Source organism: Miscanthus floridulus, chromosome 11 (assembly GCF_019320115.1).
Source record: "Miscanthus floridulus cultivar M001 chromosome 11, ASM1932011v1, whole genome shotgun sequence".
In the NCBI taxonomy this organism is placed as follows: Eukaryota; Viridiplantae; Streptophyta; class Magnoliopsida; order Poales; family Poaceae; genus Miscanthus; species Miscanthus floridulus.
Genome location: NC_089590.1, coordinates 101,164,274 through 101,192,197, shown reverse-complemented (window position 1 = coordinate 101,192,197; position 27,924 = coordinate 101,164,274). Strand labels below are relative to the sequence as shown.

The 27,924-nt window shown below is 44.3% G+C and overlaps 3 protein-coding genes across 3 annotated transcripts; 1 reads left to right on the top strand and 2 right to left on the bottom strand.

The window, feature by feature from the left end:
* Positions 1 to 107: 107 nt before the first annotated feature.
* LOC136492557 (protein COP1 SUPPRESSOR 2-like) lies at positions 108 to 1,096 on the top strand. The gene is made up of 3 exons (XM_066488532.1): positions 108 to 202; positions 295 to 368; positions 862 to 1,096. Exons 1-3 carry the CDS (start codon positions 131 to 133, stop codon positions 1,094 to 1,096), a joined length of 381 nt encoding a protein of 126 aa, XP_066344629.1. The 5' UTR covers positions 108 to 130.
* A 12,881-nt stretch (positions 1,097 to 13,977) lies between these two features.
* LOC136494261 (small ribosomal subunit protein uS17c-like) lies at positions 13,978 to 14,646 on the bottom strand. Its single transcript, XM_066490433.1, has one exon. The coding sequence runs from the start codon at positions 14,611 to 14,613 to the stop codon at positions 14,185 to 14,187; it is 429 nt and encodes a 142-aa protein (XP_066346530.1). The 5' UTR covers positions 14,614 to 14,646; the 3' UTR covers positions 13,978 to 14,184.
* Positions 14,647 to 15,390: 744 nt separating this feature from the next.
* LOC136492856 (transportin-1-like) lies at positions 15,391 to 27,111 on the bottom strand. The gene is made up of 29 exons (XM_066488911.1): positions 26,770 to 27,111; positions 25,290 to 25,577; positions 25,098 to 25,187; positions 24,802 to 24,879; positions 24,652 to 24,732; positions 24,362 to 24,412; positions 24,070 to 24,155; positions 23,704 to 23,770; positions 23,561 to 23,617; positions 23,433 to 23,462; positions 22,584 to 22,643; positions 22,356 to 22,472; positions 21,805 to 21,918; positions 21,232 to 21,330; positions 20,905 to 21,030; positions 20,713 to 20,787; positions 20,530 to 20,601; positions 20,289 to 20,399; positions 19,972 to 20,055; positions 19,236 to 19,343; positions 17,480 to 17,581; positions 17,335 to 17,397; positions 17,183 to 17,257; positions 16,858 to 16,929; positions 16,644 to 16,768; positions 16,464 to 16,515; positions 16,315 to 16,383; positions 16,164 to 16,223; positions 15,391 to 16,074 (listed from the first exon to the last, which is right to left on the bottom strand). Exons 1-29 carry the CDS (start codon positions 26,944 to 26,946, stop codon positions 15,991 to 15,993), a joined length of 2,673 nt encoding a protein of 890 aa, XP_066345008.1. The 5' UTR covers positions 26,947 to 27,111; the 3' UTR covers positions 15,391 to 15,990.
* Between the last annotated feature and the right edge of the window lie 813 nt (positions 27,112 to 27,924).

Genomic DNA, 27,924 nt, shown 5'->3' with positions numbered 1-27,924 from the left:
CTAGTAGTAGTATACTACTAGGAAGTAGTAGGCAGTAGTAGTAGTATACTAGTAGTAGTACAGGAGGAAGTAGAGGTAGGCAGTAGTAGTAGTATACTACTAGACCGAGCTGGCGAAGAAGAGGGGTAAGATGGTTGATGTGGGACACAAGGAAGAGATGGACCATGTGGACGAGCTCTACACCGTGCCAGACCACCTCAAGGTTTGCTTGTGGCTCAACCGAGTTCCTCAACCTGAGAATTGCACGTTGTTCTGTGGACTGCAATGATGGTACCGTTGTATTGTTCCTTGCAGGTGAAGAAGAAGAACTCAGAGGAGAGCTCGACACAATGGACCACTGGCATTGCTGAAGTTCAGCTGCCCATTGAGTGCGTTACCCAACATTTTTTTTCTCTATTGCACTATTTGTTTTTGTTTGACAAAAGTCTGGTCCACACTTAACATTGTCTTTGATAATTTGGCTGGAAATCCTTACATATTGGAGCTAACAATTTCTTGAGAATATTGTGTGAAGAAGGAAACTAGCTAATGGTCTAGTTTATGATTAAGTGGACATACATTGATTGGTAGACACAGAACTTGATCTCAGTATGTATTCACTCACCATTAATTTATTGTGACTAAACTATACAACAATGATATGTTCAAATTAGGACTCCATTACAAAGATATGTCATGCATCACCACAGTTCTATGAGCATCATGGACCCAACAATGTAACCTAGGCAGAGCTTCTCTGTTTTTTCTAATATTTTTATCTGTGTTGTAGTTTAAATTTTATTCTAGTAATAGACTTTCTTTTCAAAGGTAGATGCACAATTACATGCAATTCCATGTTATCATTTTTTTTTATTTCCACAGGTACAAATTAAGAAATATCGAAGAAACTGAGGCAGCTAAAAAGGTGCTGCAAGAGAAAAGGCTTGCGAGTAAACCAAAATCAGATTCAAACATTCCTTCAAGTTACAGTGCTGATTATTTCCACCGTGGTAAAGAATATGATGAGAAACTGCGAAGAGGTTTGTTACATGCCCCTTTTCAAGATTATTTTGATGAGAAACTGGAGGGAACCCTACTGATAAATCATATGATTTGATGTGGGAAATAAAAAATAAAAATGTAAGGCCAGAAATAAAAAAAGGAGACAAGACGTATACAACTGGACCAGATATAGCAAAAACTGCTTTCCTACAAGCTACAACTGCTTAAGACTGCACATGACAATAAAGCAAAAACAAACTGCCCCTATATTGCGGTGGACGCGCGACGCCCCAGTATGAACGGAGGGAAAGGGGAAATGGGTAAGCAAACGCAGCGGCGACGGGGGTAGAGGGTAACTCACCGGCGTGTTGGTGCCGGCCGCCTGGAGAGCAGGTGCTAGGGTTCCGGTGACGGGGCGCCGGAGGAGCACGGGGGCGGGGCGCGGGCAAGGGAGAGGAGGACGGGGGCGCGGACCGGGCACGGGGAGGAGAACGGGGGCGGGGGTCGGTGCGCGGAGGAGCTCAATCGGCGGTGGAGCCCGGCGGCGGCGGCGGCGGCGTGAGATTTTGGCAGCCCTTCGGGGTAAAACTGAACCGCACGAAAGACCGCCGAGATGTTGAGGGTGGGGACGGCTTATATAGGTTGCGATTAACCGCGGCGGGCAACGTTACAGACCGCCGCGGGAAATGTTTACCGCGGCGGTCTGTTAAGTTGCCCGCCGCGGTTAATCTATTAACCACGGCGGGCTCTGTTACATGCCCGCCGCGGTTAATCTATTAACCGCGGCGGGCGCTGTTATATGCCCGCCGCGGTAAAGATCATCAGTTCAGAATTCATTACCTATTTTAAGTCTCATGAAGATGAAACTAGTCTATACTAACATAATTCATTAGCTAATTCATTAGTTGTATTCATTAGTCTATACTTTTGAGGTCCCTTGGCTTTTTATTACTTGACTTTTGTAGCACACTTAAGAATTTTATCCTCTTTTATAGAGTATGCATATAGAGTATCTGGGATTGTTACATATAGAGTCTCTAGGATACATTATTATATATATGTCTCTGGGATACGTATAGAGTCCACTACATTATTACATATATATATATATATGTCTCTGGGATACATTAATCATTTTGGTGCAGGTGCTTTCACCGTCCTCTTCTCACCATCGGGGCGGGCCCACGGCATCATCCTGGACTTGTTGAATCGGTCCTCGACGGCCTTGATCTTCTTTGGGTGATCGGTAAAAAGCTCGAGCTCTGCGTAGTTGTTGTATTGTTCGGGACTCTGCACCCCATCAGCTCCCACAATCCGCTGCTTTCCGGACACAACCACATGCCTTTTTGGGTCCTCTGCATATATATAGTAGGCCACTTGTGCGACATTGGTTGCTAGTACCCACGGGTCATCTTTGTAGCCGATACTTTTGAGGTCCACGGTGGTTAGCCCATAACTGTCCACTGCAACCGCATTCGGTTTGACCCACTGGCAATGGAAGACGGTTATGCGTAGGTTCTGGCCGTAGTCAAGTTCCCATATTTCTTCAACTTGCCCATAGTATTGCCTCCTCTGGCCCGTGTACTCTTCTTCGCCCTCGTATCGAACACCGCAGTTCTGTGCCGAGCTCTTCTTGTCCTTGTCTTTCGTGTGGAACCTGTAGCCCTGGACGTCATACCCTTGCCACGTGGTGATTTGGCTGGATGGGCCTAACACAAGCCTCTTAACGGTCTCCGTATCTTCATCAGGGCATCCTTCAAGGGGTATGTGTTGCTCTTTGAGCCAGTCTACGAAATTGCTCTTGTGATGGTTCTGGACCCATGCCTCCGTGCGTTGTCCATCATTAGCGGCGCGGATCTCTTCCAGGTTCTTTTCAATATATTTCTCCATGCTCACTAACTGATGAAGGATGCTGTAATGAGCTTCTTGCACCATTCGGTTTGGCACATCGGTGCGCACTTTTCGGCCTGTGCACCCCATTCCTGAGGTTTTGCCTTCGTGGTGATGGACAGGCAACCCAATCACCCTCCCATCTCTTATGTACCTCATACACCAGTTCACGGCCTCCTCCGTTGTGTATGCCTCGATCATAGAGCCCTCCGGGTAAGCGCGGTTATGGACGTATCTGTTGAGGGTGGACATGAACCGCTCGTACGTCCACATCTGGTGTAGGTACACGGGGCCTAGTTGATGGATCTGATCGACCATATGCATCATTAGGTGTGGCATAATATCAAAGTAAGATGGTGGAAAGCACATCTCGAGCTGGCAAAGGGTCTCCGCGATGAACTCCTTCAGGGCAGGCAGCTCAGCCTTATCAATGACCTTCTGAGTGATGCGATTAAAGAAGTATGACATCCGTGTGATGACCATCTTCACGTACTCTGGACGGATAGCCCTAATCGCAATTGGTAGGAACACCGTCAGCATGACGTGGCAGTCGTGTGAGTTGTAGCCGGTCATTATGAGGTCTTTCATGGAGACCAGGCTCTTGATGTTGGAAGAGAAACCAGTCGGCACCTTGATACCCCTAAGCAACTTAAGAAAAGCCGTCCTCTCGTCTTGCGTTAGGTTGCAGGCCGCACCCGGGATATCGACTTTACCATTCTGAGGCGGTCCCGGGTGAAGGTCCGGCCTGATGCCCAGATTGACAAGATCCGTCCGTGACTTAATACCATCCTTTGTCTTGCCCTTGATGTCCAGCAGGACACCGATCGTGCTTTCGAAGACATTTTTCTCCAGGTGCATGCAGTCGATGGCATGGGGTGTATTCAGTGTTTTCCAATACGACAGGTACTTGAAGAAAATTGACATCTTCTTGAAAGGAACGGCGGCGGGGACTTCCTCCGTCTGGTCCCGCTTTCGCTTCCTTGTCTGCTTGGGCCCCTCTTTAGGCGGCTTCTTCTTCTTTCCAAACTCCACCTGATCCATGTCCTTGACCATCTCATACACCTTTGTTCCCCAACTAGTCTGCGTCATTTGATCACGCTGCGGCTCGTCTTGATTGTCAAAGTATTTGTTCATAATACTTCTTCTATACCTATGATTTTTGGTGAGGAACCGTCTGTGCCTCGTGTACACCATCTTATTGGATCCCTTAAAGTAAGTGTAGCAGGTCTCGTCGATACAAATTACGCAGCCGGTCTTCCCTTTGATCTGCCCCGATAGTGAGAAGAGACCGGGGTAATCGGTGATGGTGACAAAGATGATTGCTTTTAGTGTGAACTTCTCCTTGCGGGATGCATCCACCATCTGGACCCCAACATCAAATAGTATCTTCATTTCCTCCATGAACGGCTCTAGGAACACATCTATATCGTTGCCGGGCTGCTTCGGTCCGGAGATAAGCATGGTCAGCATAAGGTACCTACGCTTCTGACATAGATGGGGAGGTAGGTTGTACATGGTGAGCACGACGGGCCAAGTGCTGTGCGAGCTGCTAAGCTCACCGAACGGGTTCATCCCGTCAGTACTTAGCGCGAACCTAACATGCCTGGGCTCCTTGCCAAACTCCGGGTAGGCCTCGTCGAAATCCTTCCACTGCTTGCCATCGGATGGGTGCCGTAGCTTGCCATCGTCGTTCAGGCGGTCAGCAGATGCATGCCAGGACATGAGCTTGGCATCGTCCGGGTTCCCGAATATTGCACGCAGGCGATCGGTCACGGGCAGGTACCACACCGACAGTGCTGGACTTTTCCTGTGCGTGTAACCCTCTTCTTCATCGTCCTGCTGAGCCGAGATCTGTTTGGCCACACTGCTCTTCTTTGCCCCCTTCTTGTTCTTCTTCCGACCACCCCGCAAGTCTCCCTCGTCTTCTGCATCCACGCGACAACCAGCATTTTTCTTGTACCGACTAAAGCCACAGTGCGGACAACTCGTCAAATTCTCATACTCATTGCCCCGATACAGGATGCAGTGGTTAGGGCATGCATCAAACTTTCTAAGCTTCATCGCCACTGGCCGGATCAGCTTCTTGGCCCGATAAGTATTGGCGGGCACCTTGTTAGCCGTTGGGTACGTGGTGGCAAGGTAGCTTAACAACTCATTGAAGCTAGTGTCAGACCAACCATGACGAGCCTTCAACATCAACATATGGAGGTTAAAACGGAGCGCCGTGCAGTCCTTTGGACAATCGCCGCCGTCCTTATAGAGAGGATCAACTGCCGCCTGTTTCAACTCTCTGAAATTCTCCAACCACTTTGGGCAACCCAACACAACGTCGTCTTCATCGAAGTGTTTGACTAGATCTTCAACAAGCTGCACATCCTCGGGTTGGCTCACAGTATCCTGACCATCAACACCGTCGCCGGCTTCGTCGGCCATGTCTTGCATTACATCATCCACCGTGATGTAATCACGACAACTGTTGTCACTGTCGGCTGGCGCAGCTGCTGCGGAAGGATCTGTATTCACCGGTGGTGCTGTCGTCATCGGCGTCGAAGAGGTAACTCCAGATGCAGCGCCACTCGCACCAACTCTTTCGCCGTGAAATGTCCAGACTGTGTAGCCCTCGATGAAACCATACATGATCAAATGAGTTTGCACCTCGCTGTCTCGGTGGGCTTTCAGGTTCTTGCAACGAGAACATGGACATATGGTTGTCATCCGCTTCAGTCTCTCACGGTGAGCTTTACCAGCCGCAATAAACTTCCTTAATTCAAAGAGGTACCGCGGATCATTCACTCTATCGATCCGGTACATCCATTCCGATCTATCCATCGTATCTGCGAACATTATCCATCACAATCAACATTAAATAAAGAAGAATTAGGAGAAATTGATGATTTTTACGTCCAAAATCATGAAAAAGAGAGAAAATGACGATGTGAAAGATGAAGCATGCATCTATGATGAATCTAAAGTTAAAGAAATACATAACATCATTTTTTCCATTAAAATTGATCTAGATCTAGATCTAGATCTAAAGAGAACTCTAGGTGATGGAAATAAAGAGAGAGGATGGAAGGAGAGAGGGAGAGCCTTTATGAACCTCTTATGATGTCCTCCTCCCTCAAATCCAAGCCCTTCAACTCAAATCAAAAGTTTCCTCAAATTTTAGGGCAAAGCCTCCCCCCATGAGTTTTGAGAGAGGAAGACCCGTGGAGAAGAAGGAGGGTCCGAGGGCTGTATATGTACAGGCTTTACCGCGGCGGGCAACATAAAACGCCCGCCTCGGTAAATCAAGTCTTTACCGCGGCGGGCAGTTTAAAGCGCCCGCTATGGTAAACCGTATTAACCGCGGCGGGCTATTCATACCGCCCGCCGCGGTAAATAACGATTTTATGCGGCGGGCAAGTAAGGTGGCCCGCCGCGGTAAACCAATTTCCCGCAGCGGGCGCCCCGGTGGCCGGCCTCGCTGGCCGGCCACCGGTTAACCGTGGCGGGCAAAAAAGGTGCCCGCCACGGAGCGTGTTTTGGCCACGCTGCGCAAATTCATTCCTGTAGTAGTGGGATGAGATTCTTTTTAAGGGGGGTTGGTTGTAACACCTCTGGTGTTACGAGCTTGTTTAGCACCGTGATTTAAGCCTAAGTAAATTTTCCAAAACGAGTTTCTCAGATTTTTTATTTAAAATATACTTGATGTGATAAGTGAATCCGGTGTGACTTAGTTTTGTGGATGTCAATAAACGCCCAAGTTAAATTACTTAGTGCATGGAAATATTTAGGAATGTCCGATAACGGTTCTAGCAAATAAATAGTGAATGACTTGTTTATTTGATTAAGCATGAAAAATAATTTCTATAAACAAAAATCCGTTGAAAGTAAATTTGCTAAATAATAAAACCTTAGAGCTTTAGTTATGCTTGTACATGCATAAAGTTGTTTTAGAAAATGAAAATTTGGAAGTTAAAATAATAGAAAATATAAATAGGAAAAATAAAATCATCAGCAGGACATGAACATCGTGAATATGTTGGTACGCTTGTTTAGGTGTCAACGTGATGTTGTTTTTTAAAAATAATAATGAGAGTGTCGCTGGCCACTCGCCTCACCTACCTCACCGGTACGATGCGCGTGTTGATGGATGAGTTGGTCGGACTGCTGCTGCCGTGTACTGCTTTGCTTGTTTTTCCTTCCTCACTGCCAGTTCCGTCGCTTCACCTTGTGTCTCTTGGCGTGCTCTCTGCTCTTTGCCTTGCGTGTCTCTACTGCTTTGATTGTTTTTGTCGAGCCTCGCGTTGTTTCCCTCTCTCTCTATTTCTCTGCTGCCGAGGAGACGCCCAAGCTCCAGTCCATCGTCACTCGTCCTACACGCGTGAGCACGCCCGTGCTCTTAGCCTCGCCTCCCTCCTCCTTGTTCTGCTGCTGCCATGTCGAGCAACTCGTGCTGGGCCAGTTGCTCCTCGGCGCCCCTCCTATTTCCTCTCCGTGAGCGCACGCCTGGGCCATGTTGCCCTACGCCGCTCCCCTTCCGAGACGGCCGCAGCACCGCTGCCCCTCCTGTGCGCCCGTAGCCGCCCAAGCTTGGAGCACCGTCGTGGTCCCACGCTGGACCGAGCCACAGCACCACACCGCTCCTATCGCACCTACTGCACTATCGCTGGGCCACCGTGCCACAGCACCGTTCCCCCTTCCCCGCTCTAGACTGCTGCCCTACAGCACCAGCCAGGGCCACGCCCGTCGTCGCCCTGTCTCCACGAGAGCGCGCCTAGGCTCGGGTTACTGCGTGTCGAGCCACCTCGCCTCATTTCTCCTTGCACCAGCGCCCCTCCTCGTCTTCCCTGTCGTGCCGCCCTGGTCCACGCTGGACCACGCCCCTCAACGCTGCTCCTCCCGTGTGCCCACGCCACAGTCACCGTTGCTCCTCCCGTAGCGCCCGCTGTGGCCACACGCCGCCCCATCCCTATTGCTGATGCCGCCGTAAGGCTCACATAGGGCTTAGCTAGGGTTGCGTCGAGTCTGCCCAGTGCCATGGAGCCCACCCTCGCCTGCCGTCGCCTACTGTCTAGCGCCAGCGAGGCAGCAGCCGCTGTCATTCCGCGGTCGTCTGTGTGCGCGCGTGGCGGGTGCTCCTCGGGTCCCGCCCGGCCATGCGGTTTCCGTTCACGGGTGCAGCCGGAGCCGCTGGCACTTCCCCGTGCCACCTCGCTTCACCTCCATCGCCGGCGAGCCACCGATTGGGCCAACAGATTGATTCCCCGTCCGTGCTCTGTTTGAAGATGAAGAGAGGGACCCTAGGGTAAGGAATGAGTAATTCTAGGGTTCTTATTGCAAATTAGACGACCCATATGAACAGTAGTGTACTAAATAAGGAGAAGCGTAGGGTTGTTTTTGCATAATTGCTAGGACGGTTGGGTAGGCCGCGCGTGGGCCGGCTTGTTGGGCCGCTTGCGCCCGCGCGCTGGGCTGGCCTATGGCCGCCACGCGCTGGGCCGGCCTGCTCGGCGCCCCGCCTGGGCCGTGCGCCCAGCCTGCCTAGGTCGCTTGTTGGTCCGGCCTGCTGTGAGCGCCTGGGCCACGTGTCCGCTGGGCCGAATAGGTGGCCGCTGGCCCATTTAGTTTTATAAAGCAACTGTTAATTAGTTTTGGAAACAAACTTGTAAAATTCGTAGTAAATCATAGAAAAAATATAAAAATGCCAAACTAGTTTTGTTGAGTTCCTAAAATCATGATCTATCTAGTAGTGAAATTTGTTCATCTAGTTTTAAAATGTTTCCAAGGTTATTCTAATTATTTTAACATGCTTAATATCTCTAAAATGTAAACTTGTAGGAATTTCAGTGATAAATCGGTGATAGTGTTGACTCTAAAAACTTTGTAGTAAATTACTAATATTATTAGCTGCACAAGGTAATTTCTGTAGCACTAGAATAATTAGTTTACTAGATAGATAATGGTGCCCTATGTCGAATAATGATTAAATCGATAGAATAGAATAAAGAAACAACTTGGGTTTGTATAACTAAAAAAATTATTGGGAAATAACGTCTTATTCAACAACATGGATATGTAGCCTAAGTATGGTCGTCGTTAGAACTAGCTCGATAGGCGTAAATCGTATTTATACAAGTCACGATTATAGTTGATTAATTACTTCTTGCATTTGCATCGCATTGCATATCATAATAGGGACATCGATGGATCGCAGAGTCATCAGGAGTTGCTGGAGAAATGGTGCTTTTGGAGATCGATCGCCATGATGGAATGCTAACTTCTGATTAAATCTTACCCAGGCAAGCCCGGTGCATAACCCCTACTTTTCTGCACTTTAAATTATATTTGTGCATTAAGTTTTCAGGAGTTGAATAAAACTCACTTGCATATATATATATCTTTATCCTATGAGTCTTACTAGTATTACAGGATCATGTAGATTGCTATGCCACAGGACTCCGGTAGAAGTCGGGCGATTGCCTGTCACTCGCGAGAGGTAGAAAATATATTACTGTATTATTATCACTTGGAAAATATAAATGGTGGAAAGGAAAAATAGTGACCGGGCAAGGATATGGTTTGGGTATTGGTGGGTGTAAGAGGTTGTGTCGTCGCAGACGTGGGGCATAGCTTGGTTACACTGCTTTCCCTGTCTGTGACGGTTAAAGACTGGTCGTTGCATAAGACTCTAGGCAAGTCATAACTTATTATCCTGAGCACCTACTTGGGTATGGGTGCTTGGAAGACTGGTTGCTCTCTTGTCATGGATCTAGCTCTTTCTAGACCGACTGTCAGGGTGGTTTTGGGGTTAGGAGGTCCTTGCACCACACTGAGTCCGGGACTTAGGGGAGGGAGCTTGGAGTCCCAGTTTGGATGGGGACCTAGACACCTAGGATAGGAGTGTGATGGGTTGGTCCTACTTGTGCCTTGGGTATAAGCGGGGCGTGTGTTTTTGGGTACCTAGCTGGGGGCATTGATTCACGAATCGCCGAAAAATCCGGTACGGCTTGTCAAAACTCTAGCGCCGTAGTAAGAACTAAAAGAGGAAAGATGAAATGGAAAAAGGAAATCTGATTGCTTACCACCTGCTTGAAAGTAGCACTGGTGCTTACATAGAATGGTTGGTTAATGAACTAATGCGGCTGTTAATGAAAATCGAACATAAGGACGCACTTTTAGTAATGCTCATGCAGATGCAATGAACCCACAAGCCAGATAGCCTTGCATATCCTTGGAGTCTTTTCTTTCCTCCTATCTGGTAAGTCTTGCTGAGTACAATTGAGTACTCAGGGTTTTATTTCTCCCTATTGTAGGTGACAGGTGGATGCTAGAGCTGACTCTTGTGTGTGGATTCCTCCTAGTGGGCTCAAAGAGGATTTCCTTTGCGCTGTGATCATAGTCTCTATTTATAACTCTTACAAAATGTTTTTATAAATGAAAGTTTTATAATCTATTGCCATAGTTTATATATTAATGCTTCATCATGTCATGAATAGATATTTATTTTCGCCTGCAATTCTGATCATCTATTATATTCTGCTGTTAACTTAAATTGTTCATAACTCTGATAATATGATTACTTTTCGTTGTTATAACAATACATATTACTCTCTGATGTTGTATTAAAAGTGATGTAAGAAATGGTTAATAATGTTGTAAGTTTTATTCTCTCATTTGTGATCCTGATGAAAAATATGGATTTTCGGGTTCTCCCTTGGGGTGTGCTCGACGGAATCGAGTAATTTAGTGTTCTCCCTTGGGTACTTAGTGTCTAATGGAAGACGAGTACTCCTGGGAGGCATTTGATTAGGCGGTTCTGCCACAGGGGATTTGCCTTAGACTTAGCTGTATGTGATCTTTAAGATGGTATACTTGAAAGAAAATCGTTTGGAGAACAAACATGGAGAAAATAGCTCGGAGAAACATCATGGCGATATATGAAGATTGGAGAATATTTAGAAGAATATTAAAGCATGACTTAGCTTTAGACAGAATGTCTGGTCGGCGAATTTATCCCTTAGGGCATCCTGATGGATGGTGGCCGTATCCCCTAGAGTTTTCCCGATCGGCTTTCGATAGATCAGAACCGGAAGGTGGTCGGCGCCAAACCAGAGTGGTCAGAGCCGATTTCATGAGGGAGAGGCAGTTGGCGAGCTTTTGGCCAACTTGATCGATGGATGCGATTAGATTGTCATTGCCGACCTGCTTCCTCGAGTAGCGGGGTAGCAGGCGATGAGTTGTTGGTGAAGGCAACCTCAGAGGTAGTTTCAAGATCAGATCTGCTGTTGCAGGCGTTGGTGTGGTCGGCACAGAATTGATCTACACTGGCTTGATGATCTCTCCATCTCTGTCAGCATTGATGACCTAGGAGATTGATCCAACAATAAAGACCTGGCTGAGCTTTGGAGAAGACGAAGAGCCTAAAAAGTGTACCATCTTGTTCGTTATGGAAATAGCACGCACACCCCTACCTGGCGCGCCAACTATCGACAGAATATCATCGGCAGTCCTCCGAGGGGTATCCCACGAAGGTAGATTGATCGGTAGAGTTGCGTATAATCAAGAACAAGAAGGCAATAGAGACACAAGAGTTAGACAGGTTTGGGCCATCTGCACGACGTAATACCTTACTCCTGTGGTCTGTTGGTTTGTATTGGCTATCGTATGATATTGCGTGTGATCAGATGCCTTAGGCTAAGCCTAGGATCCGTATGGGGATGTTGACTAGGGGACCCCTGCCTCTCCTTATATGCTCTGGAGGGGTAGGGTTACAAGGAAAGTATTATATTTGGTTACATGGTAAGTATTCTATTTGGATTACAATATCTATAGTATCCGATCAGATCTATCTTCAAGATGCCTTGCGGTGTACGCCGACCAGTGCCTTGCACCGCAAGTCTTGAATCTTGTGGGTTGGACCATCCTTGACCATGCGGCCCATGTCCCTTGCCGTGGGTACCTGGGGTTATACCCCCACAATTACTTAGGACACTCTTAATGGTATGAAATAGTTATCGGTTCTAAGACAACTTCTCCATCCTCTCTAACCTGCTCTGAAGCCCCGTCCCAACAACTATTTGTTTAAAAAATAGAAATACCCCTATATTTTTTGTCGATTAGAGTCTTCCAAATAGGTTGTCGGATATTTTGATTGCTACAAGAATTTCTAGAATTACTTAGGACATCCTTAATGGTATGAAATAGTTATCGGTTCTAAGACAACTTCTCTAATTTTGAAGATCTGGTTGAGATTGGTATCGATGGCAAGGGTATTCCAACAGTAACTAAGTGGTCAACTGGAGCATGAGTTGGAGATGGTAGTGAGAAGGGTAATATAGTCTTCTGTGAGACACTCGGGCTGAAATTGTTGTACCATGAGGTCCAAAGAAGCCTTCGAGGCGTCGAGTACTCAAGAGCTCTAACAACAGAGTTGTGGGTGCTTATCCGTACATGGGAAAACTATGCGAGGAAGTCCAGACCATGAGAAGACACCACAATACAAGACAAGTCTTAACCAAGTGGAATTTGGAAAGATTGGTCTTAACCAAGTGGAATTTGGAAAGATTGAAGTCAATGAGGCCATCACTGAAAACAAAATATAGAATCAGGAAGGGAACGTACAACTATCTACCTGCTAATCCAACGTTCCACGTTCCACCCAGCACAACTGATAGGGGAGGGTCAGGGGAGGGCATGATAGGGAGAGGGGCAAAGGAGGGTGTGGGCGAAGGAGAGGAAGAGGAGAAGAGGAAGAAGGGGAAGAGGCAGGGTTAGGTGCATTGTTTGTCGAGCATCAAAACAACTGAAACCGAACATAGATGAATGATAAAGCGAAACATATACCTTGCCATTGGCAAAATGAAAGTGAAACGGGCCCCTTATAGAAAATTGAAAGTGAAACAAGGTCCCTTATTATACAAAATTTGCAGACAAACCAAAGTTCGCACCACCAGGTATGGATCGGAGGAGTATTGGAATTCAGAAGCAACAAATAAATCAAGCATTCGACCTAAGCATTGGACCTTTGATTGAGAGGAGCTAGTACAATACGACGGCATTACAATAAGCTAGCTAGTCAAGCCACAATCACTCGTAGGAGGGCTATATCGCACGGGTCGCAAATGGACCGAGGTGGCAGGATTCGGCCAAAACCAGCCTAACTGATTTGGGGAATCAGCCTAGCTGGCCTTCACGGGTTGAGACCGAGAGAAGCCCTAGGGCAACGAGGATATCATGTGACGAAGAAAGGAGAGGTTTACGAGCAAACCACCAAAGGGTAACCAATCATGCTTGCGTAACGAAGAATAGCTAGTTTCTGGGCAAGCTAGCAAAGAAACCGTCGAAGCTCTCCCCCGAGAGAGACCCTGTCACGACAAGGGTGTCGTTGGGTTGCCCTAGGTCAGCCAGCGAGCCTAGGGCACCATCCTCGGATCAAGCGATGAAAGCAACATGGGGGTTAGGAGAGATTTTAGGGCAAAAAGAGAGTAGATTGATTTTTCGATTGCATGTGTTGGGCACCTCAATCGGCCATGGCCCTTATATTTATAAGGTGGGGTGGCCTTATTCCTCATGGAGTCGAAGCCCCTTCCAAATCGCATCAAAACGCGTTTAAGATCCGTTCTAGAGCTGCCAAAGTTCGGCTAAGCCGACTTCTGTAGGTTCCAGTAAAAAGCTTTCGAAATTCATAATTAATTTATTCGGACTCCAAACGAGGCGATCCATACATGTTCTTCGATTAGCTCGCCGAGAGGATCACAGTGGTGCACTACATTCTTGCATTTGAGAAAGTTGAGAAAGTCGAGTTAAGCCAATTTTCAGCTGGGTTAGCCCCCGAAGTTGTTTTCTTCGTTTATGCGATAATCCAAATATGCTTTCTGCCCGTCTCGACCATATAAATACGATGAAGAGTTCGTTATCCACTTTTGACAATTTCAAAAATAGGCAAGGGAGTGGACGATGGCCGCCCAAGCTAGGCACGTTGGTTGCGCTGCTCCAAGATGGAGTAGTAAAGCCGTTTTCTAGAGTCGCAAAAATGTCTATGTAATAGCACCCAGTAAGTAGGTGGGTAATCATCATTGCCCCTTGTACTCTGTAATGAAAAACGTGACTAAGGCACGGTAGGGGAAAAAAAAGAATCTCTTGTATTACAGAAAATTTGCAGACAAAAAGTACATGCCTCTGGGCATGGATCATACCATAGGAGGAGCATTGGAATTGGGAAGCAGCAAATAAACAAGCATTCGACCTTTGATTCAGAGGAGCTGATACGATACGACGACGTTACAATAAGCTAGCTAGGCAAGCCAATTCATAGGCGGCAGTAATCAATCACTCGGAGGAGGGCGAGGGCGGCGGCGGCGGCGCCTGGTCGTCGTCGTCGGCCTGGGACTGGAGCGGCGGAAGGAGCTGGGACTTGCGGCGGGTGTCGCGGGGCGGGAGCGGGATGGCGAGGAAATGCTTGGTCTTGGAGATGGGGCGGGAGGGGCGGAGCTCGACGACGTCGCCGACCTTGAACTGGTTGTCTGGGTCGTGCGCCTGGTACTTCTTCTTGATGCGCTCCCGGCGCTTGTACTTGGGGTGCGGCGCCAGGCGCACCACCTCCACCCCCACCGTCTTGTCCGCCTTGGTCGTCACCACCCGCCCCGTCAGCTGCCTGGCCGCCTCGATCCGCAGCGCCGCGGGGCGAGCGCCATAGCAAGGCTGGGAGAACTGCGGCGGCGACACCGACACGGACACGAAAGGGGAGCTCAGCAGCATCCTGTCTTTCCTTGTCCCTTCTCTCTCTCTGCTCGGAGTCGACGGGGTTCCGTGCTCAGGGTCAGGGGATTGAGAAGCCGATAAGGTTCTGTTTTTTTTTTTGTTATTGTTGTTGGGTTTCGGGGGCGGGGAGTCCAGTGAGTCCAGACCTTTATCCCCGTTCCGTTCGTGTCATCGTGTCGCAGTGTCACCCACTGTCTCACTGAGTCACTGGCATTGCTTTGTGTCAAACTTAGACATGTGCATCTTTGTACAAAACTCAAAGCGATACATACGTACATGCCAACTGAGAAACAAGCAAACCTCATACTGAAGCATACCCCCTCTGCCTCGTTCGGCTTCGCTGAAAAACGAGCCGAAACACTGTTCCTGACTGATTTGTGGTAAAAGAAAAACACTGTTCCAACTAAAAAGACAAGCCGAAAAGTACGGATTATAACACAAACGAACAAGACCACTGCCACTTTTAACTTTATCGTGTACTCACTCGTCGCCGAGAAATCAAACGCTTTTAACTTTTTTAATATATATATATATACACACACTAAAAATATATTAATATTTATAGTACACAATTAGTATTAATTAGTATTATTGGATAGATCTAATATATTTTCATAGCAAATTTATTTATAGATGCAAATGTTATTAATATTTTCTACAAACCTAGTTAAATTTAAAAATGTTTGACTCGCACAACTCCATAGCAACGCTTATTTTGAGACAAAGGGAGTACTAACCAAAACCAATGGGAGAAACGCAAGTGCAGTCGCAAGAGAAACCAACCCCATCGATCTTTTATTATTGGGCAATGAATTGATTTCATACAAACCCTTCCTGTCAAACAAGACTCAAAAACAATCCTACACCTAGTAATAAACCAAAAAAAGAATTACACGCTACAAAACCTTCCCGTATTCTCAATGTTGCCGGGGCGAGGCGAGCAAGAGGGTGGGTTTGGTCAGTGGAATGACAAAAACAAAACCAAGTCCACTGACCCAACCTAACCAATACAAACTGACAGACATTCTCACCATCCCGTTGCGGCAGGCAATAACATTAACACCCCCTTTTATCACTATGTTTTGTCCATCTCACTCACTCCCGCTGGGGAAATGCTGTGCTGTGCTGTGCTGTGCTGTGCACCAACTAGTAGACCAGTATACAATGGACAATGGAGTATCAACCAACCACCCAACGAACCGAATCGATTCTCAAGTGCCACATATGTAAGATGCATCAGCAGCACGCGCTCTTGACGACCCCTCACAGACAGACACAGACATATATTCTCATAGCCCTTTCTGCTCCTCTGTCTCCACCATAAAGATGGTCTATTAGGTGAATAAACCACACGAGCTTGCTTCTCGATTGCCATCATACTCCATATCTAGCTAATTTCTGCACAACATCTGGTTGCAGGGTGGCCATGCATTGTTCCCACCCACCGTTTCCAAGCAGCTAGACAAAAAACAGTTTACCACCGTTATTTTATCATCCTTGTCATCACATAATGCAAATGCAACGGCGGGTAAAGAGGCCAGCTTTACCTGCTTGTAGCCATTCAGAATCTGGCACACTTCATTGTGAAGACCTTCACTTTTTATCTCCTGTACACAGATCAAAGAGCACACATTGAATTCAATAGGGCTATAGGTGAACCTAAAAAGGACTCCCAATCCAATAGGAATCGCAACTCACAGTCCAACTTGCACAGGCCTGGCAGATGTAAGCTAATGAACCAGCGGCTCCTGTAGGGTTTGCCGCCACCTGGTGTAACCAAATAAGATTTCAGAAGAAAATCACCCAGATAGGAAGAATGCAGCCATAACCAGGAGGTCTGGATATACCATTGCACACAGTCCATGAAAAGCATCCTCTTTCTCAAAATCGTCTCTGATGCTGGATCACACCAAAGAAACAAGTTCCATTCATCATGCAACAAACCATAGATAAAACACTTGAAAACCATCCTTCCTTCTCTAACCCTTTGGATGTGCTTAAAGACTCCAGAAAAGGGGCGCACTTACATGCACAAGGCATTGCACCATGCTTGCATGAAATGTTCCATATGAGGGGCCACAATGTCTGGACAGACCCAGCTAAGCCTCCCAAGAGTGATCGCACTATTTTCAATAAGTGACTTGTTCAAACCCTGTCAATGTGAAGGAAAAAAAGAACTAGCCACTTAGTTAAAATCTTAAATGAAACGTGATTACACAAGAAACCTTAAAAATCACTCACCTCTGGGGATTTTAGAATGGGAACCAAGCAAGAAACAACAGTGATCACCACAGGTGCAATTTCTTTGCCAATCTGGAAACAAATAAAATCAGTCACATATATGCATACGGAACTTCATAAATACCAATCAGTACTGATATGTCAAAGAAATAAGCTCTGTGGTGGGGCCGGTGCACTGCAACTTTATAAATGACATATACCAAGTGGAAACCCGTGCCAAACAGTTTGAACTTTAACAGCATCAAAACAAACAAAAAGGTATTTTATGGATTGCAAAAGAATTCAGCACTGGGTTAAACCAAATGGTATAAAAGTAGAAACTAACCTTGATTGCTAATTCTCCAATAGCCCAACAGGCATTGTTAGCTACTGATACCGCATCCTTCACAGACTGAGGATTCTGCAGCGAAGTTATGAGTGAGAAATGAATCAAGATAATTATGATAACAACATATAGACCACACAGAATATGCTTACCAGTTGCTTTGCTGCAACAGTAAGAAATTCTTGAAGGCGTGGATGCAAATGTATTGGGCAAACCTAGTGTAACAAAGAGTGTTAATTTTTTTGTAGTGTGAAAATTATCTCAAGATAATATGAACTATGGTGGTATGAGATCAACCCTAGAAAGGTCTCCAAGAAGGGCAAGGGCACTTTGTCGAACATCAGCTGCTTCATCCATGCAGCATTGCAAAAGTAGATCTCTCAAACTGCTCTGTGCAACCTACAACAAAATAAAGATGGCATATCAAACTTCTGCATATTTGGTACTAAAATTTTAAGTATATATAATCAGCAAACAAAGGAAAAGCAGTAATTGCCCTTCAAAAAAGTGTAGATGTCATGGCCATACTTTACTTGGCTCTAAACCCCAATAGTGTGACCATACCACAAGGACAGGGAGATAACTAGGAACTTCAATATATTTTTTGCTTGATGAGATGGGAAGACTTGACCTTTAATAAACCTCTCTTAGATTAAGGAAATAGAAAACAATGCAATCTGATCTAATCTAATCTCTAACCAACAAACGAGCAACATACCCATCCTGAGCCCCGTTGTGAACAGGAACACGCGTGCACTGTTCACCTGAACAGAATTGAGCATGGACACTATGCTGGCCCTAGGGAGGTTCAGCGCTCAACTTAAATGGGTGGCTATTGTGTGCACCTGCTCTGAGTTTAAGAAAGGTGAAAGGCGAACCACATGCCCATAGGTGTGCCACAACGCACACAGGCTCGGGCAGCCAGGCCATGAGATGAATGGTGTGCCGAAGGTTTTTGCAAGCCCAAACTCAAGGCTACAAAGGTAAAAGAGATGGCGGACCGAGGGACGGATAGACGGATTTGTGTGTGTGTGTGTGTGTGTGTGTGTGTGTTATCGTACTTTAATACTATACTAGGTATAGATAGATAGATGAAAAAAAGCCCATTTTACAACCTTGAACAATCCACTTTGTATGATTAACCCCCTAAACATAATTTTGGCTCAATTTACTCCCACAAACAATTGGTCTCATACTTGCGCTCTGGTTTTAATCCAATTACATTACCGCACAAAGCATCATGGCCAAGCATCAGCACTTAGTTTTAATAAACTCAAACTTTGCTATATGACAGTAATCAGTAAAGCCAACATAACAAGTGGAACTAACTCTTTCCAGATGGAAAAGAAAAACATATCCAGCCATCCTGGTGAGAAGTGAGATCTCAAACCTGAGGAGTCACCTAACATTCATCCAGGATACATGCTAAACAGACAAAATGCCTAAACTCAGCTACCCGGCAAAATTACCAACTGGACAATCTACTCAGCACACATGGTACAGCCCCATGTAATAGAACTGATAATTTCTGTAAACAATACAGTACATATTGGGACAATCAATGTATTGTCTGACATTAACAAGTTCAAATGGAATAAGAGATTTATGTGTATACAGCAAAAGCAACAGATACTACTGAAAGAGAACCAAGTGTGGTCAGTTGTTTAGGATCGAGCGCACTCAGATCTTAGGGCTCACCATTCCTCAGGACCCAGCGTGTGCATGTGGGTTCATTCTGGGTAGCCCTCCCTAGTTTAGATGTGCGCTAGGACAGACCCCAGGGGAGGAGCTACATGCTTCCATCAGAGCCAGCTGGCCCCGATGGCTTTTGATTAATCCACTATAGTTCTGCTATAATAATAGTGAATTCCTCCTCTAAGTACATATTACAGCATGGCCCCAATATGATAGTATGATTGTCCCCAATGACTAAATAATTTAACTCCGCCCCTGACGCACCCATGTGGGTATGTGAGTGGTGTGTGTTCATGTGATCATGTCTAAAATGTACTTGGAAGGAAAAACGATATCATATCCAAAGACAAGAACTTACAAGACTTTCAATACCAGCGCCAAGACCTTCTGCAAGTCCTGACAGTAGGTCCAACGAACAAACAATGAATTCTCTATCATACACCGCACCAGCTGCAGTAGGATCAATCTGCACATTGGAGGGAAATCATAAAGGAAAAGAAAATGTATGAGTCGTATATGTGACTTGACCTTGTAGCTTATCATATTTATTGTTTTTTCAGATGACCAAGATCCAGGGTACTCAGAAAGCACATAACAATGTTGGAAGACGATTTCTGTGCTTACAAGTGACCAAAATACATAGAAACAGCTCACGGGCCACGTAACCACTAAGGTGAACATCTAATTCCTTCCATGAACCATGACACATTATATAATAAGTTTCACCAATTCTGTGAAACAGCTAGAATAATGTGTGTTTTGCACGATTGAACAGCTCCAATTTGATATGTATCTGACATGATAAGCAAGATTGAGCAGTCAATGTTAACCAACCATCTAGTCAGCAACTAGATGGTCTCATTTTTTATAGAAATTTGGTATTAGCAGTAAGTACATCATTGCGCTAGTATGGCTGTACAATAAAACTGTGGTTGAAATGAGAAGGAAAAAGAAAAAATCACTGATCAGGTCTCACAAAAAACAAATAATTGTGACACTGGACTTTGCATGAAAAGGTAGCATACTTGGATGAGATGAGCGATTCACAGAGAACATGACTCAAATATGTTATAGAAGGCAAAGATTAGACAGACCTTTGCCAACTGTTGCGATTGGATAAGATTGATGCACCTTTGAAACACTGGTTCCGCAAACTGAGCAAATCCTGGTCCCAATGCCTGAAGATTAAACATAAGGCATTGAAGTCCCAATATTGTACATGAGCATCTTAGGAACAGCTCAGGGAAAAAAAATCCAAAACTGTAGAAAGTCTTCTAATTATTCACATTCTTCTAGTTTCGAACCACAATAGGCAACTAAAAGCAGCTCCTACTCCAAACTGTTGCAATAGATGATTTCCAGGTAAGATAAGAACTACATAGATGGTTTCCACAGATTAAAACCACAGTACCTGTGCAATAGATGTAAAGCATTCAAGGAGTGGAAATAGATCTTTGTCAGAGTTGGAAAGTTGCTGCCACTTCATGATTAAAGGTGGCATAAATATATCTAGATATTTCGCCTGCATAGCAACTTAGACGAATTAGTATCTTCACAAGGAATCGACATACAAGAGAACATGGCATCAAGAACCGAAATGATTTTTCACGATATACAGAAGAAACCAGTGAAAGTTTGTGAAAATTTTGCACCTGATTTAATTCTGCTCCAACAGCATCAGCCAGGGTACCAAGGGCGTCATAGAGTATCCGGAAATTTCGTCTCTGCTCAGAAGCAACACATAAAACTAGAAATAAGAATGTGAGAGCTGACATAGCAGTGCTTGATAACAATCAGTGCATGCACAAAATAAGATTATTTAAATTTCGAAGAACCTGGTATTTTCCATAGGCACACATGAGGTGCTGCAAAATTACTTCCAGGTGGGGTACTAATTCTTCGGAAGCTTCCTGAAAGCAGAAAACCAATATGTACAGATGAGGATCTGCAAAGTTACTTGCATGCATAATATTAATTCTTACGCAATTCCCTGAAAACAGGAAAGCATGCTAAAATATGTCAATAACCTCTTCAAGAGTAGCAAACGCTGAACAAGCAGCCTCTTGCACTCTTTTGTTAGTATCCAATATCCTTCTGAGCAATCCCATGAGAATCTTATCAAATTGTTCACGTCCATTTGGATGATCAAGGCTCTGCATTTGGAGACAAGAATACAGTTCTATAAGAACCATAATGTACAAATTTAAAAATGCAAAAGTGACACTTCTCCAAAAGATGATGCATAAATGTCAACTCCACATTCCTAAAACATGATTTGAACATAATGAGCTTCTGCTGAAACCCTAGAATGGAAGGAATAAGAATAATATCAGGGAACAAATGTGCCATGTTACCTGAACAATGAATTTGCTGTATCGAGAGAGCGTCCAACATGTAATACTCCGTATAAGAGGAAATTTATCATCAAGAAGGGGGATTAGGAAGACAACAATCTGCATTTCAATGAAGATATCTTATAAAACGTACAACATATACAGCAAGATGCATTGTGGTACAGTATAGAGAATAAGAAAAATCACAATAACCCACAATTGCAGAGAGGGCAACAAATCTAATAAAAATAGTTGAGTAATAATAATAATGAATATTTTGAGTTTCGATTTATCCAGAAAATACTAAGATTGCAACAATAGAATGCCCCTGCAATAGGCATTTTAAAATCACCACATATTGTAGCAATCATAGCTATGTTCTCAAGGATTCATACCATAATCAAGCATTAAGTCTATAGAGCTGCCTTTAATAAATGTAATACTAGTGTTTATGGTGGTATAAAGAAGATTTAGCACGTCGTCATCTACCACAATGAGACATTTAATCATTTATAGAAAAGAAAAGATATTTGACTACTATCCTTGCAGCCCATATGAACATAGCCACAATTATCCATTACTCATTAAAATTACCTGAGGAAGGTGCGGGTATAGACCACTAATGCACCCCTCTGCTATAGCGCCTAGACACAAAACAGCAGTTTCCCTCTCCTTCCAAGAATCATCATCTGTTCGAGCCAAGTTTTGCTGCAAATTACAGAAAATGGTGTATATTTAACCAAAAGATGCAAGTTTAAGAGCAGCACAGATCCAACCATCAAATAATCAGGAAATGTGTTCTGAAGAAACCTTGCAATAATAGTTTTACATTATGAATTACTTTTGCACTTTTGATGACTAGGAAACTTTCAGGAATGGCTTTTAGGGCTTTCAAGCCATGCTATTTGACTAGTGCTAATAATAATAACTTTCAGTGACTATTGAGGAGTTTCACATTGTCTTCAACTAAACACAGAGCCTGAACAATAGGGCTATAATAAGGAAATCATAAACCCACAATGCTTTTCCACGAGCCATGCAAAAGGCTCCAGTTCAGGCCATTTGAGTAATTGTTTCAACAAAAAGCACCACTACTAAACTATCAGAAGTACAGTTCCAAAAAAAAAATCAGAAGTACAAGTTACCTCAATCAATGGCATTAAAGTTGGAAGGATGCTGTCACCAAACACATTAGAGAGAACATCCAACCCAGCAGCACTACACTTCCGCAGGTTCCAGACATTTACAGCATCATCATCATCCTGTTCGAAACACCAGTATTTTTTTAACACTTAAACATAGATGAGGTAGTAAAGTGATGGCGAAAGCCATCAAAACCAAATGGCTTAAAAAGAAACAAATTCTAAACTCACATCGTCATCTCCAGTTTCTGATCCATGCAATCGAGAGGCATGGAAGCGGGGCTTCAAATCCTGTTACATATTGTGTAAATAAATGTTGGAAGAGGCTCACATTATTCTTTATAATTGATAGTGTTAACCGACTTCTAAAAGAATTAACTACAGACAAGTCTGCAATATGCTATGTGCGTTTACAATTCAGCAGTATATGGCTGCAAGGTTAAGCTTTCCTGTTGTTGTTAGATATTCTACTGCTCTCACATCTTTCTTTTGTCATAGGAGCATAGGAATAGTGACTGCTCCCTCCCTTTCCTCCTGTCAATAGGACAGCAGTAGTTGGGAGTATGGCTATAGTGACATATAGTGCGTAGTATGGCTACAGTAATAAGTAGTGGGCAGTATCAGTATGGCCCTTAGTTTGACTTCTGTAATCTTTGCTTCTATATGAAGGAAGTGGCTAGCTGCAGCCAGAGTAGTTCAGCAGCTCATTCACGTGTGTTCATGTGTGTGTGTGCTCTGATCTCCTCCTCTTCAACCTCCAGCATGTGTGTGTGAGTGAGAGGTGTGGTGATACACACCTGAGTGACAAAGCCAGCCAACAGTTATTAAGTAAAATACAGCAAAACAAAAAAGAAATCCTGAAATAGAATCAGCTTGGTCAATGCATTGCTGATACACCACTCCACCCCCGCCCAAAAATTAGATCTCACTGAGAGACCTGAAATGAGCTAAAGCTATAATGTGGTCACTTCATTCTGCCGACGCAGGTCTAACCACTACGATGGATGGCCACAGATGGAGCCATTCATAAAATTAGGCCATTATTGGTTATGAATATTGCTCAAAAAGAATAAAACCAACCTGGTCCCTGTCTGGAAAGGATTCATCTTCCTGAAATAAAATGTATATATATAATATTTATCAGAATAAGATATTGCCACTGATGATCCACTGGATCAAACATGAAAGATATTAAAAGTTTACCACACCTCAGCATCATCAAGAGACTCATCATCATCCGCATATACCATGTTCGACAACAAAGTCTAGGAAAAAAAAATGGAATGTAAGAAATTATATCCAGCACCAAGGGTACAGCTACACTAATTTGAAGTACAAGAAAGACATATACCGGGATTAAGCGTGGCAAGAACTCCCGTAAACCTTCAGGTGGCATACTCACATCACAGTATGCAGACCTGAAAGATTTAGCAGTTTAAAAAATGAGAATAATAGGCTTCTAATTCCTAGCCATATAGTTAGTTATTCAGACTTTAGTTTTGGATTTGAGCAAAAACAATTTGTGAACTTCAAAAGTTAGAACCAACAGTTAATTAAATTGTTGTAAAGTGTCCATCACAGTATGCGCCCCATTAGTACTACCAATATAACTCAGATTCAGATAGTCAATGTACATTACTAGGTGCATTCTATATTTTTTAAAGGATCGGTGCATTCGTTGTGCAGCCCTCATTACACTCACTTACTGAAAACATACCAGAACTCGCAAGCTTCTAGGGCGACTTCATCATCTGAATCTTTATTAGCTTGCAAGATCAATTCAGTAACATTTTTAAGATGTGGCTGCAGTTTCAATATCCAATGTTAGATCCAGTACATCAAGGGAATAAGCAAACTAATATGAGTCAAGACAAAAATTGTGTACATCATCAGAAAAATTGTGGGAAAATAGGAAAATGGAGAAGTTTGGAGCACTAGTTACATTACATCACTAATACATATTAGGTGAGAGCAGGAAAAAAGTCTAATAGACAGCAATCGTAACACACCTCCAGAATTGATGGGCGAACTTCAATGAGCTGAACCCAGGCTGAACAAACCTATCAAATAAACAAGGAGAATTAACAAGTTGATATGTTCCATTGAAAAATCATTATTGCCATTTTGCTTGCTGACAAATCAGCTATAAGCCTAGAAAATAAATCCTGCTTCAATTATGAAATAATTACATTTGTATGCATTTGAATCTTATTCTCTTGCAAATAAGTAGCACACCATAATGTGCAATTTCATTATAACAAATAAGTTAGTACGATAAGTAATTATCTACGGTGAATACCAGTTTCCGAACATCTGCTGAAGGGTCCTTTGCAAGGTTGAATAATCCCTGAATATACTGATCCATAGACATGTAGAGTGCCTGTGCAAATCTAACTGTGAGTCAAAAGCGTTGATAAAGATAAGCTGAAGATGGGGCTAGGACTCTTACCGATGGCATCACTACTATGTACTGATTTACGCAACCCAACGATAGTTTTCTCAAAGTAGCATGTGGTGACTGGAAAAACTGGAGGAAGAAAAAAAAAGCAGCATGTATCAGAATGAAACCCCATAAATATGTTAAACGAGACTGTTCAAGCATCTACATGCCACCACAGATGCATGCTTAGCTGAATTATAGGCAACTGGTGTACGAAGACATAAATATGACCATTTACAGAGAGGAAGTCAAAGTGTCAATTGAGTAGGTATGTAATTGGCTATTTCTGGATGTTGGATATAGACCTGCAGTATTCTCGGCATAAACACATTGATCGGTCGTTCAGACAAACCAGGAACATCAACATCGAGCTCTTCAGGGACATCCTCACAGATCTGTCATCAGAAAGAAAGATTTTAAGAACGCAAATTGTAAGATACAGTACATCATGCTGGTTTAATGCATGGAACCCCTAGTATGACAGGAGTGCACATTACCTTGTATATCGCATCCATAGCACCTTCCATGTGATCCAGGTCATTACTATCCAAACACTTATGGAGTGCCTGAAACAACTCAATCCATCCAGCAACTCGTACAATTTGGAAAAGTACACTGATCACTGTTCCAACTGTGGATCTAATTGCCCTATTGGTTGCCCCTATACATGGTAACAGCTCAGACCTAACATAATGCTGGAACGGAGGTGGCATGGAACTGAAAGTCGTTCGCAAATTGTTTTTCAGTAGTAGACCAGCTGCCTGTCTAACTTCAATAGATTTCCCCTGGTACAAACACCAGATGTCAGATACGCCGAAGACAAAATAGCTGGACCTACAAGCATAGTCATATCAAAAGAGAATTTTGCTCCATAACAAGTTTGATAATTTATGAACTACATGCATGGCCACCTGTAAAAGACATCCCAATGTCGAAAAGGTTTTAGAACGAATAAGCGAGGAAAAGAACACAAGGGATTAAATGACAGAGTCGTTGATTCGATTCATTGTTTATCACTGTTTCTTATATTTGCCGATCACACGTGAAAATAAATTCGGTAATAACCAAAATACAAACAGTAGGCAGAAAGTTAAAGTGGCAGTCCTTTGAATGTGTTTTTTCCGTCATCATTCCAGAGTCTAGATCACGCCAACGCTACCATATGGTTTCTGCTGTGGTCTCCCTCCAACCCCTCAAAGCATAAAAGTATAGATATTTCCTATTATCTGTATCTCTAAGTAAGTTACAAGGAAATGTTTTAGACAGTGGGAGCAAGCCGTCACTCACCTCCAGTGGTTACTTAAATCTCTGTGGGAGCATCACCAGTCGAAACTCAAATACTACTAGAACTCAAGTAGGCCAAATAACTAGCCATCTGAGCAAGATTTTGACGTGGACACATGACTGCCCGAGGATTCTAAAAATATCGCATGATTTGCAGTTTAAATATTCTGGGCAATTTGAGAAATCATTACCACAATAAGCAATGATGCAGCGGCAAGTAGGACAGACATAAAAGATTAGCATGGAAACAAGCTCTCATCTCTTACTGTGCATCGGCACATATCTGCGTAGGCTAAGCCCTACTTGAACCTCCGACGCCACAACACGACAATTCAAATTACCACCGAATGAAACTGAAATGCTACATAGAGAGCCTTAGGTCTGCACTGAAATTTTAGCTTGATTGCCAGCGCATCTTTTCCACCTTTGTGTGTACACAAATAGCACACACAACGTACGTTATCATTTCCACTAAAACACCAGGATGTCAATATCGATTTGGATTAGAAGTTAGCACGTGCGATCCAAGCGCTAAACTCCAGTGGCGACCTAGGGGTCTATGGAGTCAAACAACTAGCTTCAAATCTCTAGTAGCATCGGAGAAAACCCTAGGCTCTGCTGACGGCGTGGCGATCGGAAGAAGCCAGCGAGCGATTGAGGTGAAGGTGACACTAGGAGGAAAGGAAGGCTCACCTCTCCGCGGGCCAGGATGAAGACTAGGTAGTTGTTGAAGTCCGGGAACTGGCTGTACTGCTGGAGCTGCTGCCAGATGCGGGCCTGGTCGGAGTTGGGGGAGATGTGCGCCTCCAGGAGGGTGCAGATCTCGTGGAGCCCCTGCTCCTGCGGCTGCCATATCGCCGGCGCCGCCATCGACAATCCCCGGGGGACGGAGCGGGGGGGTGGGCGATGGCGATGCGATGAGATGAGGCGGCGGCGGCTGGGGGAGGAGGGGAGGTGAAGGGGGAAGGAATCGGCGGAGCTCAGGCCTCAGGGTGTCCGAAACTACGAATCCAAACCCAAACTAGTGAAATGCGCAGGGGTTCTATGTATATATATGGCTATAATTGATAGGATTTTTGCTGCTTCGCTCAGCAACTAGTTCAACTTCCTCTCGTGGTCGACTTGTTCTATCGCACTTAGGCCCCGTTTAGATAAAAAAAAAATTTTGGATTTTGGTTACTGTAGCATTTCGTTTGTATTTGATAATTAGTATCTAATTATGGACTAATTAGGTTTAAAAGTTTCGTCTCGCGATTTCTCACCTAACTGTGCAATTAGTTTTTTTTTCGTCTACATTTAGTACTCCATACATGTGCCGCAAGATTCGATGTGACGGTTACTGCGCAAAAAATTTTAGAATCTAAACATAGTTTTAGATTTTTTTTCATCTTACTTAGGTATATACATTATTTTACATTACAAAAATTGAAGGATATGTTCTAAATATTATTTGTTACATAATTATATAAACCAGATTACAAGGTCTTGTTCCCTCGTAATTGTCCTCTTGACTAAATAAACGAGGACCCTTAATCAACGTGCTGAGCGTTAGGAAAAGTACTTCTGTTTTCCTTATGCTCCTCCTCCATTGCCACCTAGGTTGTTAGCACTCTCGCAATCATTCTCACCGAGCACCTATTATTGTTGTGTTGCAGCTTCGTTTTCTTCTTTCTTCTCTTTCCTTTCGCACTACGTTGCCCCATCACCACCACCTTAGTCGCTGCCTTTCCCGCCAATGACTTCACCACCCACGTCCCACCACCGTCGCTATAGTGCCACCCTTCCCTAACGTTGTGGTCAATTGTCGCCGCTGCCTGCCCTGCCCACCAAATATCCAAACACTGCCCA

What these genes read in the sequence shown, in the direction of transcription:
- LOC136492557 (XM_066488532.1), top strand. Translation starts at nt 131, where the DNA reads ATGGTTGATGTGGGACACAAGGAAGAGATGGACCATGTGGACGAGCTC. An exon ending in CCGTGCCAGACCACCTCAAG is followed by an intron (nt 203 to 294) that starts GTTTGCTTGTGG and finishes TGTTCCTTGCAG; the next exon opens with GTGAAGAAGAAGAACTCAGA. An exon ending in GAAGTTCAGCTGCCCATTGA is followed by an intron (nt 369 to 861) that starts GTGCGTTACCCA and finishes TTATTTCCACAG; the next exon opens with GTACAAATTAAGAAATATCG.
- LOC136494261 (XM_066490433.1), bottom strand. Translation starts at nt 14,613, where the DNA reads ATGCTGCTGAGCTCCCCTTTCGTGTCCGTGTCGGTGTCGCCGCCGCAG.
- LOC136492856 (XM_066488911.1), bottom strand. Translation starts at nt 26,946, where the DNA reads ATGGCGGCGCCGGCGATATGGCAGCCGCAGGAGCAGGGGCTCCACGAG. An exon ending in CAGAAACTGGAGATGACGAT is followed by an intron (nt 22,473 to 22,583) that starts GTGAGTTTAGAA and finishes TGTTTCGAACAG; the next exon opens with GATGATGATGATGCTGTAAA. An exon ending in CTGTTGCAGCAAAGCAACTG is followed by an intron (nt 17,258 to 17,334) that starts GTAAGCATATTC and finishes ACTTCGCTGCAG; the next exon opens with AATCCTCAGTCTGTGAAGGA.